Raw genomic sequence first — 12,960 nt, 5'->3', positions numbered from 1 at the left:
GTTTGGCCTCACCGTGTCCTGCGTTCTTATGTGAGGAGCGGGACCAGAGACCCCGCCGGACGCCCTGCACGACAAATGGTGCAGCGAGCAGGGTCCCCTGCGGGACACAGGTCCTCTAACCCCGCCTCCCAGGTGGAGGCAGGAGAGCAGACCAGGGTCCAGTCCGCTCTGCTAGAGCCTCGCCCACGAGGATCCCAGCGGTTTCCAAGAGACAAAGCGACTGTCAGTCCAAGAAGCCTTTTAACGCTCTGGACTAGAGTAGGTTTGGGCTGCGGACACAGGGGCCAGCCCTGGAGACGCGCCTCGTGGGTAGAGACGACCCCCGCGCCGCCCACATTTCGGCGGGGATGCCGCCCATCTCGGAAGACCCGTGTGCACTTGCAGAAATTAGCAGGGTCCGAAGGCCCGGGCTCGGGCCGAGCCTCCAAATCGCCCCCACCCTGGCGCAGGCAAAGGAGGGACAAAGCGGGAAGCCCCAAACAAGCCTCACGTGCAGGGGCGGGGCTGCAGCGTGACGTCACGGCGCGCGCCTGCGCGACGGGGACCAGCGGCCGACGTACGCTCGCTCGGTGGCCGTAAAGCGCGGAAGGTCGCGGTCCCCGCTTCCCCGGAAGTCTGTGCTCTGTCTGCCCCGCCCCCTGCCATTCCCTGGGGGCCCCCCTTCCGGCCCCCGGCAACCCTGGCAACTGTTGTGGCGGCTGCCGGGCTTGTACCCGCCGGTGCGGAGCGCGCAGCCGTGGGGGCCCATGAGGTAAGGCGACAGCTGCGGGGCGCTCTGGCCTGCGGTCCGCGCGGGCCTTAGCGCCTCGGACCCGCAGCTTGCCCTCTTTCCACTGCGGTGTCGCTCAGGGCTGGGCCCGGCAGTCCGTGGTTCCCGTCGGTTCTGCCTGGTTCCCGCGGGAGGGCGCGTCCTGGCGCCGGGACTCCGGCCGCCCGGGCCGAGCGGTCCGCTTGGTCTCCCTCGGCCCCTGCGGCTGTGCCCTGTCCGGCGGAGGTTGTCCGGGCCTCGGGACTCCTCGTGCCGGGCTGCCGCGCGCCGCGCCGGGTCTTCCAGGCGTCCGCCGCTCGGCTCGGACGCCCAGGCGGCCGGTGACCTCGCTGCTGGCTCCCACGTCGGCTGGCACTGCCGCGCGGTACGGTGAGGCTGGGCTAGCCCGGTCCTCTGCAGGTGCACTTGTTTTCCCGCGTTGAAACGTGCTTTTCCAACGAGTCAGGTTGCTGCAGAGTGAAGTGTCCTGGACAGCTGTAGGCTGGGGCAGCGAGCTTCCTCCTTACTGTTTGTCCCGGTGGGTCTGATGTGAACGACACTCAGATTTGATTCAGGAATCTTCAAGTCCGTTTTGGACTCGCGTGTAAGCGTGACATGCGGCGATGCTTTTGTGTGTGTTGGGGGGGCGGGGGGAGTCAGGCCCAAGGGCACACTTTTCCAGTGCTAGGGATTTGCAATAATTTTTTAACTTGGCTGATCACCTGGTGCACTTGTTGAAAAATACAGCAGGATCAGAATCTCCAGAAAGGGAGCCTGGAATGTTGCATTTCAAGGGATGTGTCCCAGGTGGGTCTTACGCCCCGGCAGGTGCGGGAAGTGTTCTCTTAATCCATCTGTACTCGCCTGTCTTCCTCGGGTCCAGCAGCCCTTTGCACACAACGCTGTACGATGCAGAGGAACAACTGGCAGTGTGTTAGCGCTGCCCTGGCGGTGGTGGTGGTGTGAGCAGATCTGAGCATAACCCGCCGAGTACTGAGCTTGTTCAGCAGAACTTACTCTTCTTAGGTAGCAGAAAATATCGTACAGTCGTCTTACTTTTTAGAAATATAATTTATTTTGAACCACGTTATGTGTGGTCTTTTGGTTATGTGTGGTCTTTGTCTTTGACATTTTCAGGGTTTTTTTGTTTTGTTTTTTAAGATTTTTTATTGGGGAAGGGGAACAGGACTTTATTGGGGAACAGTGTGTACTTCCAGGACTTTTTTTTCCAAGTCAAGTTGTTGTCCTTTCAATCTTAGTTGTGGATGGTGCCTTTCAGCTTCAAGTTGTTGGAGTCGAACCCGCAACCTTGTGGTTGAGAGGACGCGCTCCAACCAACTGAGCCATCCGATAGGCAGCTCAGCCTAAAGTGCTGTGTTCAATTTTAGTTGCAGGGGGCAGAGCCCACCATCCCTTGTGGGACTCCAGTAGTTGAACCGGCAACCTTGTGGTTGAGAGCCCACTGGCCCATGTGGGAATCGAACCAGCAGCCTTCGGAGTTAGGAGCATGGAGCTCTAACCGCCTGAGTCACCGGGCCAGCCCGGCATTTTCAGTTTCTTCTCTACTGGCTTGGTTTTGCTGCCGAAGCTACTAGAATGGACCCTGGTTCTTTCCTTTCCTTCATTGTTTGCCTCCACTTTGATTTTTTTTTCTTTTTTCTTTTGCTTCACTGACTGTTTGAAGGTCATGATGAACACAAGGTCAAAAATCCTCTTCTTGGTTCTTAACAATGGGCATTTAACATCTTGAAATTCACTTGTTACTATGTTTCTTCTGTCACCTTTGCAGTTCCCTTTTCCTGCTAGGGGATGTAGGTTGTCGTTCTGTCCTCACAGCTACCCTGTCTTTACTCATCCGGCTTTATTTCTCTTTTAATTAAAAAAAATTTTTCAATTACAGTTGACATTATTGTATTAGTTTCAGGTGCACAACATAGTGATTAGACATTTATGTAACTTATGAATAAATCTAGTACCCATCTGACACCATACATAGTTATATTATTGGTTATATTCCCCATGCTGTACTTTACATCCCTGTGACTGTGTTGTTGTTTTTTGGGTTTTTTTTTAATTTTTTATTGGGGAACAGAGTGTTTTTCCAGGGCCCATCAGCTCCAAGTAGTTGTCCTTCAATCTAGTTGTGGAGGGCACAGCTCAGCTCCAAGTCCAGTTGCTGTTTTCAATCTTAGTTGCACCTTGTTATTGAAAGCTTGTGCTCTAACCAGCTGAGCCATGTGGCTGCCCCTCCGGAATCTGAGCAACAGCTCACCGTCTTCAATCTAGTTGTGGAGGGCGCAGCTCACTGGCACATGTGGGAATAGAACCGGCAACGCTGTTGGTCTGAGCTCACGCTCTAACCAACTGAGCCATCCGGCCGCCCCCGTGACTGTTTTCATAACTGGAAATTTGACTTCTTAATCTCTTCACCTTTTTCACCCATTCTCCCCAAGCTTCCTCCCATCTGGCAACCGTCACTTTGTTCTCTGTATCTATGAATTTATTTCCGTTTTGTTTGTTCATTTTGATTTTTGATACCACATATAAATGAAATCATGTGGTATTTGTGTTCTCTGTCTGACTTGTGTTAATTAGCATAATATCCTCTAGGTCCGTCTATGTTGTAAATGGCAAGATTTCATTCTTTTTTATGGCTGAGTGATATTCCATTGTATCTATGTACCACATCCTCTTTACCCATTCATATATCGATTGGTACTTAGGTGGCTTCCATGTGTTGGCTATTGTAAACAATGCTGCAGTGAACATAGAGGGGCGTATATCTTTTCAAATTAGTGTTTTGGATTTCTTTGAATAAATACCCAGAAGTGGAATTCCTGGTCATACAGTAGTCCTGTTTGTAATTTTTTGAGGAACCTTCGTTCTGTTTTCCATAATGGCTGCACCAATTTGCAATCCCACCAATAACACACCAGAGTTGTCTTTTCACCACATCCTCACCAAGACATTGTTTGTTGATTTATTGATGATAGTCATTCTGACAGGTGTGAGGTGGTATTTCATTGTCATTTTAATTTTCATTTCCATGATGATTAGTGATGTTGAGCATTTTTTCATATGTCTATTGGCCATCTGTATGTCTTTGGAGAAATGTCTGTTCAGGTTTCTGCCCATTTTTGAATGAGATTGCTTGGGTTTTTTTGGTGTTAAGTTCTTTGGGTTCCTTATATGTGTTGCATATTAACCCCTTATCAGATGTATCATTGGCTAATATCTTCTCCCATTCAGTAGGTTATTTTTTAGTGTGGTTGATGGTTCCTTTGCTGTGTAAAAACTCTTTAATTCGATGTAGTCCCATTTGTTTATTTTTTCTTTCATTTCCCTTGCCTGAGGAGACATATCCAAAAACATATTAAGAGCAATGTCAAAGAGTTGACTGCCTATGTTTTCTTATAGGAATTTTATGCTTTCGGGCATTACCTTGAAGTCTTTAATCCATTTTGAGTTTATTTTTGTATAGAAAATGATCCAGTTTCATTCTTTTGTGTTTGCCCAGTTTTCTCAATACCATTTATTTTTTTTTAAAAGATTTTATTGGGGAAGGGAAACAGAACTTTATTGGGGAACAATGTGTACTTCCAGGCCTTTTTTCCAAGTCAAGTTGTTGTCCTTTCAGTCTTAGTTGTGGAGGGCGCAGCTCAGCTCCAGGTCCAGTTGCCGTTGCTAGTTGCAGGGGGCAGAGCCCACCATCCCTTGCGGGAGTCAAACCGGCAACCTTGTGGTTGAGAGCCCACTGGCCCATGTGGGAATCGATCTGGCAGCCTTAGGAGTTAGGAGCATGGAGCTCTAACCGCCTGAGCCACCTGGCCAGCCCTCAATACCATTTATTTTAGAGACTGTCTTTACCCCACTTATGTTCTTACCTTCTTTGTCATAGATTGATCATACAGGGTTTATTTTTCTTTTTTGTTGCATTGGACTACGTTATGTGTCTGTTTTAATGCCAGTAGCAGGCTGTTGTGATTAATACAGCCTTGGACAGTTTCATATCAGGTATTGTGATAACTCCAACTTTGTTCTTCTTTCTCAAGATTGCTATGGCTATTCGGGGTCTTTTGGGGTTCCATATTATAAGTTTTAGGATTCTTTGTTCTAGTTGTGTGAAAAATGCTGTTGGTTTCAATAAGGATTGCATTGACTTTATAGATTACTTTGGGTGGTATGGACACTTAAATGATACTAATTCTTCCTATCCATGAACATAGTATATGCTTCCACATATTTGTATCTTCTTCAGTTTCTTTCTACATCGTCTTATAGCTTTCTGAGTACAGGTCTTTTACCTCCTTGGTTAAATTTATTCCTAGGAATTTTATTATTTTGATGTAATTATAAATGGATTGTTTTCATAAGTTCTCTTTTTGATAATTCGTTATTGGTGTATAAAATTGCAATTGATTTCTGAATATTAGTTTTGTATCCTGCTGCTTTATGGAATTCATTTATTAGTTCTAATAGCTTCTTGGTGGAATCTTTAGGGTTCTCTACAAATCGTATTATGTCATCTGCAATAATGGCAGTTTTACGTCTTCCTTTCCAATTTGGATACCTTTTATTTCTTTTCTGTTTGCTTTGGCTAGAAATTCCAATAGTGTTGATTAAAAATGGTAACATGGACACCCTTATCTTGTTCCTGATCTTAAAGAAAAAGTGTTCAGCTTTTCACCTTTTGAGTGTGAGGTAAGCTGTGGGTTTTTCATATATAGCCTTTATGATATTGAGATATGTTCCTTCTGTCCACACTCTGCTAAGAGATTTTTTTTTTAATCATAAATGGATGTTGCTTTTCTACATCTTATCCTTCAATGACTACTAGTCCGCCAGCAGGTCTTTCTCCCCTTTCTTGTAACTTGAACAGTCCTCTGTTTTGCTGTTAGATTAATTTTGTACAAACCTTGCCTTTGTCACATTCAGCCTGTCGTAATTTATTACGGTATACCGGACCAAGTCAGACCAAGTATCCAGAGTCTTCCATGGTCTGAATCCACCTTACTTCAGCACCTGCTACTAACACTCAGAGATTGAAGCCTCCAAGCCAGGTCCTTTACTGTCATCCACAAGCACACAGGGTCCCACTTGTGTGTGCTTCCTGTCTCTCTCTTTTTTTTTTTTTTTAATTTATTTATTGGGGTGACAATTGTTAATGAAATTACGTAATTTCAGGTGTACAATTCCGTATTACATCATCAATAAATCCCATTGTGTGTTCGCCACCCAGAGTCAGTTCTCCTTCCATCACCAAATATTTGATCCCCCTTACCCTCATCTCCCTCCCCCCACACCCCTTACCCTCTGGTAACCGCTAAACTATTGTCTGTGTCCATGAGTTCTTGTTTCTCATTTGTTTGTCTTGTTTTTGGCCTGTCTCTCTTTGTCCAAATTTTATCTCTGCGCTGGCTGTGGCCTATACTCTTCCTGCTCTAACTTACGATATTAATTGTCCTGCAGAAACGTGTGCTTGGTTACAGCATGTGACTCGTGTGTGTAAGTGATCAGCCTAGCATGATCAGTCATCCTCTGCTTTCGAGAAGATACGTCTTGTGCCTTAACCTCCAGCCCCTCACCTATGGAAGGCCACCCGTCCTTCCCTTAGGACTGCAACCCCAGGTCTCTTTCCTTCCCCAGGACCAGACTTGGTTACTGCCTCCTTCTCACCTATCTCCTTGCCTTTACTGGGTCATCCCACAGTGCAAAATGTTCTCAACAGCTCCCGTCTTTAAAAACAAACAGCTAACTTTGCTCTACCCAAGCCCTCCCTTGTTTCTGCTCCATGTTTCTGCTCCCTGCCAGGACAAACTGTAGGGGGCTGTCCACACACTCACATCTCACTTACCTTCAGTTTGCTCTCTTCTGTGGTTTATCCCTACAACTCCCCTGAAAACGTTCTTGAGGACATGAAGGACCTGTCTGTTGTCAAATCCTGGTGGACACTTGGCCACCTGCCCCCCCCCCCCAGCACCTTCTGTAGTTTGCCTCCTCTTGAAACACTTTCCTGTCTAGGCTTCTGTGACACCTCTGTCTGGTTTTCTTTCCATCTTACGACCACCCCTTCTTTGTCTCTGTAGCCACTTGTCTTTATCTGTACACTCTGATTCTGCCATAGCATCCTGTCCCGTCTCTAGTCTTTTCTTTCTCTTCTCAACCTATAATGTCTGGGGCGCCTCAGAGTTCTTGTTCCTGAAGTATTAGTGCTTTAAATATTATGTATCTGCTGAGGACTCCCAAACCCCCTTCCCAAGCTTCAGGTGTGTGTGAAAAATGCCGTTGGTTTCAATAGGGATCGCACACACACACATTCCCAGCTTCCCTCCCCTTTCTTGTCCTTACACTGTAGTGAGTGGCCCCCATTGCTTAACCCAGAAACATAGCCATCATCCTTACTATTCTCTTGTTCCCATCTTAGCATCCAGTTTGTTGGCAAGTGAGTTGTGCCATTTCTGCTTCCCAGAAAATGCAGTCATGCTCTGACTCCATTGCCACACCCTGTCTAAGCCACCACCATGTCCCCTGGGACTAGTGCAGTAGCTTCCTAACCCATCCCTGTTCTTCTTCTCATTCTACAATCCACTCTCCACCATGGAGCCATTCTGATCTTAGGAAAACATACCAGGTCATTTCGTTCTCCGCTTTAGTATTTTCCTTGGCAGTAGAATAAAATCCCCGTTTCTGGTGATGGCATCCCGAGGCAGTGTGTAATTCTTTCCGATGCCTCTCCGGCTTTTTCTTAGATCGTCTCCCCTTTGTTCCTTGTGCTGGGGACACACGGGCCTCCTTTCTGTGCTTGGGCTCATCAAGGCCTGTCTCACCTCAGGCTTTTGATGTGCCCGTCTCTATGTCTGGAACACTCATGCAGCTGGTTGCATTTCATCCATCAGGTTTCTTCAAATGTCACCTTCTTTTCTGATCTTGGTATTAAGAATGCTCCTAGTTACTCCTGTTACTTGTTTTATTTGTGTATTGCTGTCCTCCTTCCCCTCCCCCAAATGTAAGTTGCTAAAGGCAGCGACCTCCTCATTCTTGGCTTCAGCTGTATCGACACCTAGCACAGTGCCTGGGACTCAGTAGGTCCTGACATATTTGCTGAATGAATGATGATTGTGTTTTGTTGCGTTTTCTCATGAATCCTATGCACTGAGCTCAGTGGAATGAAATATGTTTGGTTTCTCTGTCTAGTTCGAACTTTTGGGATCTCCTTAGCTGAGTGAGAGTACATCTCCCGTAGCTGACAGACGTGATGTTTTACCGGTTGCTGTCAGTGGTCCAAAGACAAAGAACCAGCCAAGGATGGCAGAACTGTTCCCCAGCCAGAAGCGGTGCGTCAGCTGCCGAGGCGCATTCTGTCGCCCTGCCTGCCCAGACACAGGTGGTCATCTGTGGTGGGGGAATCATGGGCACATCCGTGGCCTATCACCTCTCCAAGATGGGGTGGAAGGATATTGTCCTTTTGGAGCAGGGCAGGTAAGGACCAAACTGCATGTGACGTGGGGCTATGCCGCACTCATTGTATGGGATCCCTCATTCCCTCTCCTTTGGGTAATTTTGTCCCACCACTAGCGAATCAGTGTTGCTAAGTAGCATGAGAAGAATCACAGGTGAAAATCCTGTACTTTGCTTTGTATGGCGAAGCCTAATACTCTTGTTTTCTGGTTTTTAGAGAGTTGACAGATTCCAACCAAACCAAGTCTCTGAGAGATGTATTTATTTCAGGTGCACAGCACATCTTACCATCTTGTTCTCTTTTTTGTAGTCATTCAGCAACATAAATCCTTAGGGCAAGAGCTTTCTCTTGGAGTCGAAATGAAATTGGCTGCCTTCTGCCCTATTCTATTCCGTTTTTTCATGTAACTTATTTTGGAACAGTTTTAGATTGGACAGAACAATTGAGACGACAGTAGGAGTTCCCATCTACTTCAGCCCCAGTTTCACTTATAATAACACATTAGTGTTACTGTTTCATTAACAAAACAATATTGATACATTATTATTAACTAAACGTCATACTTTATTGAGTTTTCTTCACTTTTCCCTGTGTCCTTTTTCTGTTTCAGGCGTTTTATGTTCTATTGTCTACCACAAATTGGACAGCATTTTAAAGATTTAATATTTATTTCTGAGTAGGTAGTACATGTGCACAATTCAGAATGGAAAATTGTAGAACAGTGTAGAGGGAAAGCGTCCCTCTGTCCCTGACCTCCAGCCTCAAGTTTCCCTCGCTGGAGGCAAGTTAAGTTCCTCGTGTACCATCCAGATGCTCTACGTATATGAGGAAATGTGTATTGGTCAGTATGCATATGTTTATGTAGGTGTTCATTAATCTTTTTCCTGTTTTATATGAGTGATAGCATTCCTTAAAACACTGTTTCTTACCTTGCTTTTCTCATTAGGATTGTTGTATAAAAACTTTCTCATTCCTTTTTTTATGGCTGCGTAGTATCCCATTGTACAGGCAAACTCCAACATTTGAAATAAGTGTGTCGATGGACATATAGATTGTTTCCATCTTTTGATACTACAAACAAGGCTGTAGTGAGGAACCTTGAATTTGGTGCATTCACAGCTATGTGAGTCTACCTGATAGCCTTTTGGATTCGTCCCGCAGGCTGGCGGCTGGCTCTACGAGGTTCTGTGCCGGCATCCTAAGCACCGCCAGGCACTTGACCATAGAGCAGAAGATGGCAGACTACTCAAACAAGCTCTACCATCAGTTAGAGCAGGAAACAGGGATCCACACAGGTAAGCAGGCCACCGGCCTCTCTTACTCAGTACTGTACTTGGTCCCACATGAGTTTACCTGGTGCTTGGTAATTCAGACTTGCCCTGCAGTCCGGGCTCTGCCACTAGTCAGGCAGGGTCTTCCCGTGGGCAAGTCGTTGAGCTTTTGAGCTGGCTTCAATTTTTCTATTTTTAAATGGGGATTCAGTCAGTATCCCAGATCCTTTTCAGAAGCCATAATTCTTGAATATGAAAGTTTTCCCAAGCCATTTCCTATCTGTTTCACTTACTGGAATACAGTAAGTGCAGTGAGTACAGTAAGTGCAGGACTTGGCTGCTGAGTGAAGAGGAGGAGGAGGAGGAAGCACTTCAGTTTAGCTGCTTGATAGTGAAATTATAGTTTGACCCATTGAACTTCACCAGTTGCTATTAAGGATATTTCTGACTCTAAAGCATAACTATATTTCTCCATATCTGTGTCATTAGGGGGAAAAGGACACAGGGAGTTGTAAGCTAACTAGCACTGGAATAAGTAGGAACTGTTCCAAGAAGAGGAAGACTAATCTACACTATGGTCCCTACGATCACAAGGTAGAGAGAATGGCTGTCAGTTTGTTGTAAGGTGATGGATTAGCCAGAAGCCCAGAGTCGAGCATGCTCTCATGGCTGATAGAAACCATTTGGTGAGTACACTAATTATCATAGGGGGTAGCGAAGCCCAGCGATGAAATACCAGACACTTGCATATGTGAGGGTTGCTCTTTTGAAGACCTTGCATAATTCAAATCACACATAATTCAAGACTAATCATGACAAAGGATGGTAGCTTCTTCTGTTTGCCAACTAAAGTGGCTCTGCTTTGTGATCAGAGTGTAAGGACAGTGTATGGTTTACCTAGCCAGCCAATTTAGAAATTAAATGACAAATGACAACATTTTAAATTGGAAGGCGAGATTTGAATTATTTGAAATTTTGATCACAATGTAAGGTTTTATAACATTTCCATTTCTACTTTGCTGAGCCTTCCGTCGCTCAGCTGGCTGGATTCCCGAGGAATCAGGTCAGGCTTCTTGACGTTTTCTGTAAGGTAAGTTAACTTAGCTTTCACTCTAGGTCACCGTCTGGAACCCTTCTTGGGCCTGACTTCTCCTTGATGCTTGTGGGGCAGTGAGGAGTCAGGCCAGGGAGAGTAAGGGGATCACCCTCAACCAGTCCCATTGTCGCTGACCAGAGGTGCCGTGAAAGGGACGTCGGGGCCTCTGTGATGGAGAAGTCTCGTGTAGCAGTATGCCCTCCCTCCCACGGTCACATCATTCAGTGGACTGCTACTGAGTCACTAAATAAAGATGAAGTGACATATGTATACCTAGATTTTATGAGAAGATGTTGCATGCTTGTCGTCTCCTCTGCAAACAGTTCATGTACTTGAGATGTATGTTCACCACTTGTCAGTCAGACTTACCGAAAGACGCCAAGAGTCCTCATTCCACAAGTGTGTGAAGACTGGTGTCTGCAGTGCTTCAGTTTGCATGTGACATAACTCTTGTCAAGTGACTGAAATGGTAATCTAAAAGTTTCTACTGAAAGTTTCTTTTGAAAGTATTCCATATGTTATTTGATGTCATAATGAGGAAGGGTCATTCTTTTAACAGATGAAGAAACCCAGGTGCAGTAATATTGAGCCTTTTTTTCAAGTCAGTGACAACTCAATTACAAAAAATTCTGTAGTGGATTCAGAGGAACATAAACAGTGGTACTCTCCTGTATCTAATCTTTGGTAGTGAGTAGAAAATAACTGCCAAAGCCTTCGTTTGAATTCCAGAGTGCGATTAGTCCACAAATCACTGGCCTAGATCAGCTGTACTCGTCTAAACTCCTACTGCTTTTAAGAGCCGGTCTCTGCAATTTCAATGCTCTGAGCTGAGACATTCTTGTCATGTCAGCGAAGAGCATATTTATCTGATGATTGCAAAATAAATTGAGAAAATAAATTATTCTCACTGTACTTCCTTTGGAAAAGATGCTTGATTGATTCAACTCTTTCTTCATAAGACCTAGCTGGACCATCAGCTGTAATGCGTCTTTTGGAGCAAAAATTAATATAAGACCTAGTCTTACTTTAATATAAGACGGGTTTTTATAATATAAGTCTGGGTCTTATATTAATTTTTTCTCCAAAAGACGCATTAGAGCTGATGGTCCGGCTAGGTCTTATTTCGGGGAAACACGGTAAGAACTAGGAGTCATTGCATTGTAGGAGGATTGTCATTGACCCAAGTGTAATCATGGCTGTGTCAGGTATGTTGATTGCATACAACAGAAAATGAGACTCTGGTTACCTTGGGTAAAAAGGAGTTTGCTGGAAGGCCACTGGGGGCCTGTAGAATTGGCAGGAGATTGACAGCTGGAGGCAACGTGGAGGCCAGGACCTGGGGACCTCACAGCAGGCAGTCTCTCAGCTGGAACAGGAACCGTCTCTAGCCTGGATGCTGCTGCTCCTAACATGAGTGACCTCCAGCCATTCACCTACTTGCTCAACACCAAATGTTCCGGGGGGTCTGATTGGCTGAGCTTAGGTCACATGCCCACTGGCTGTACTGGGGGAGGAGAGGGAGGGTCCAGCCCCCCCGGAAGCTGGTGTAGTGAGTGGTCTTCTCCAAAACTAGAAGGGTTATAGTCCCACCAAAACTAGAGGGAGAAAGTCTAAAAAGAGTGAAGGATAGAGATGGATTCTGGGTTATGTTTCCCTCCAAGATTTTTTTTGGCAATCGCGTCTTTATTTTTAAGAAGGATTTTATGTGCATTAAAATCTCATTTGATCCTCATCAAACTGAGCTGTGCATGTTAGGATGGTGGCAGTCCCAGGACTCACCCCAGGTCCTCCAGCATATAGTCTAGTGGGCTTGCCACCCTACGTTTGGTCTGGTGTGTCTGAGTTGGGGCTGGTCTTTCTTACAGGTTACATAAGGACGGGCTCAATCTTTCTGGCCCAGAATCAGGACCGGCTGATCTCCCTGAAGCGCGTCAACTCGAGGCTGAAGTACGTATGAGGCTAGAAGCCTGTCCTGGCTTTACACTGACCTCTGCCGGAGGGCCAGTGAATGTCATTGTCCCCTTGTGTTCTGTGGCAGTGTTATAGGCATTCCTTCTGAGATCATCTCCCTCAAGAGAGTGGCCGAACTTCACCCTCTCCTCAATGTGCACGACCTGGTGGGCGCCATGCACGTCCCGGAGGATGCGGTGGTGTCCTCCGCCGACGTGGCTCTTGCCCTGGCCAGTGCTGCCTCCCAGAACGGTAAGCAGGTATGGGGAGGAAGGAAGAGCTTGTCTGAGACCGAGTCTGGTAACAGGCAGGGACACCAGCTCAGCTTCTGGTTTTGAGCACGGGCGCTTACCATTTTTGTTTTAATTCAGTGTCTGTTAATAAATATTTTCCCTCAAGGCCACGTTAGTTTTATTAACGTTCTGAGGAACTGCTT

At 46.1% G+C, this 12,960-nt stretch overlaps 1 protein-coding gene across 5 annotated transcripts in view; it reads left to right on the top strand.

The window, feature by feature from the left end:
- Positions 1 to 541: 541 nt before the first annotated feature.
- LOC308490128 (pyruvate dehydrogenase phosphatase regulatory subunit, mitochondrial) overlaps positions 542 to 12,960 on the top strand; it is a 34,231-nt gene continuing 21,812 nt past the window's right edge. Inside the window, exons 1-5 of one of the 5 annotated variants that reach the window (XM_081031941.1) lie at positions 542 to 751; positions 7,943 to 8,227; positions 9,369 to 9,502; positions 12,440 to 12,521; positions 12,613 to 12,776. In XM_081031941.1, coding sequence (XP_080888067.1) covers positions 8,004 to 8,227; positions 9,369 to 9,502; positions 12,440 to 12,521; positions 12,613 to 12,776 — 604 coding nt within the window. In that variant the 5' untranslated portion in view covers positions 542 to 751; positions 7,943 to 8,003. Of the gene's footprint in view, positions 1,353 to 7,942; positions 8,228 to 9,368; positions 9,503 to 12,439; positions 12,522 to 12,612; positions 12,777 to 12,960 lie in introns of all 5 variants that reach the window. The other 4 variants (XM_081031944.1, XM_081031942.1, XM_081031943.1 and 1 more) reach the window with 4 other exon arrangements.

Source organism: Rhinolophus hipposideros, assembly GCF_964194185.1.
Source record: "Rhinolophus hipposideros genome assembly, chromosome: 21".
NCBI classification, from domain to species: Eukaryota; Metazoa; Chordata; class Mammalia; order Chiroptera; family Rhinolophidae; genus Rhinolophus; species Rhinolophus hipposideros.
Note: the sequence above shows the minus strand (reverse complement) of the source record. Positions and strands in the feature narration are given on the sequence as shown.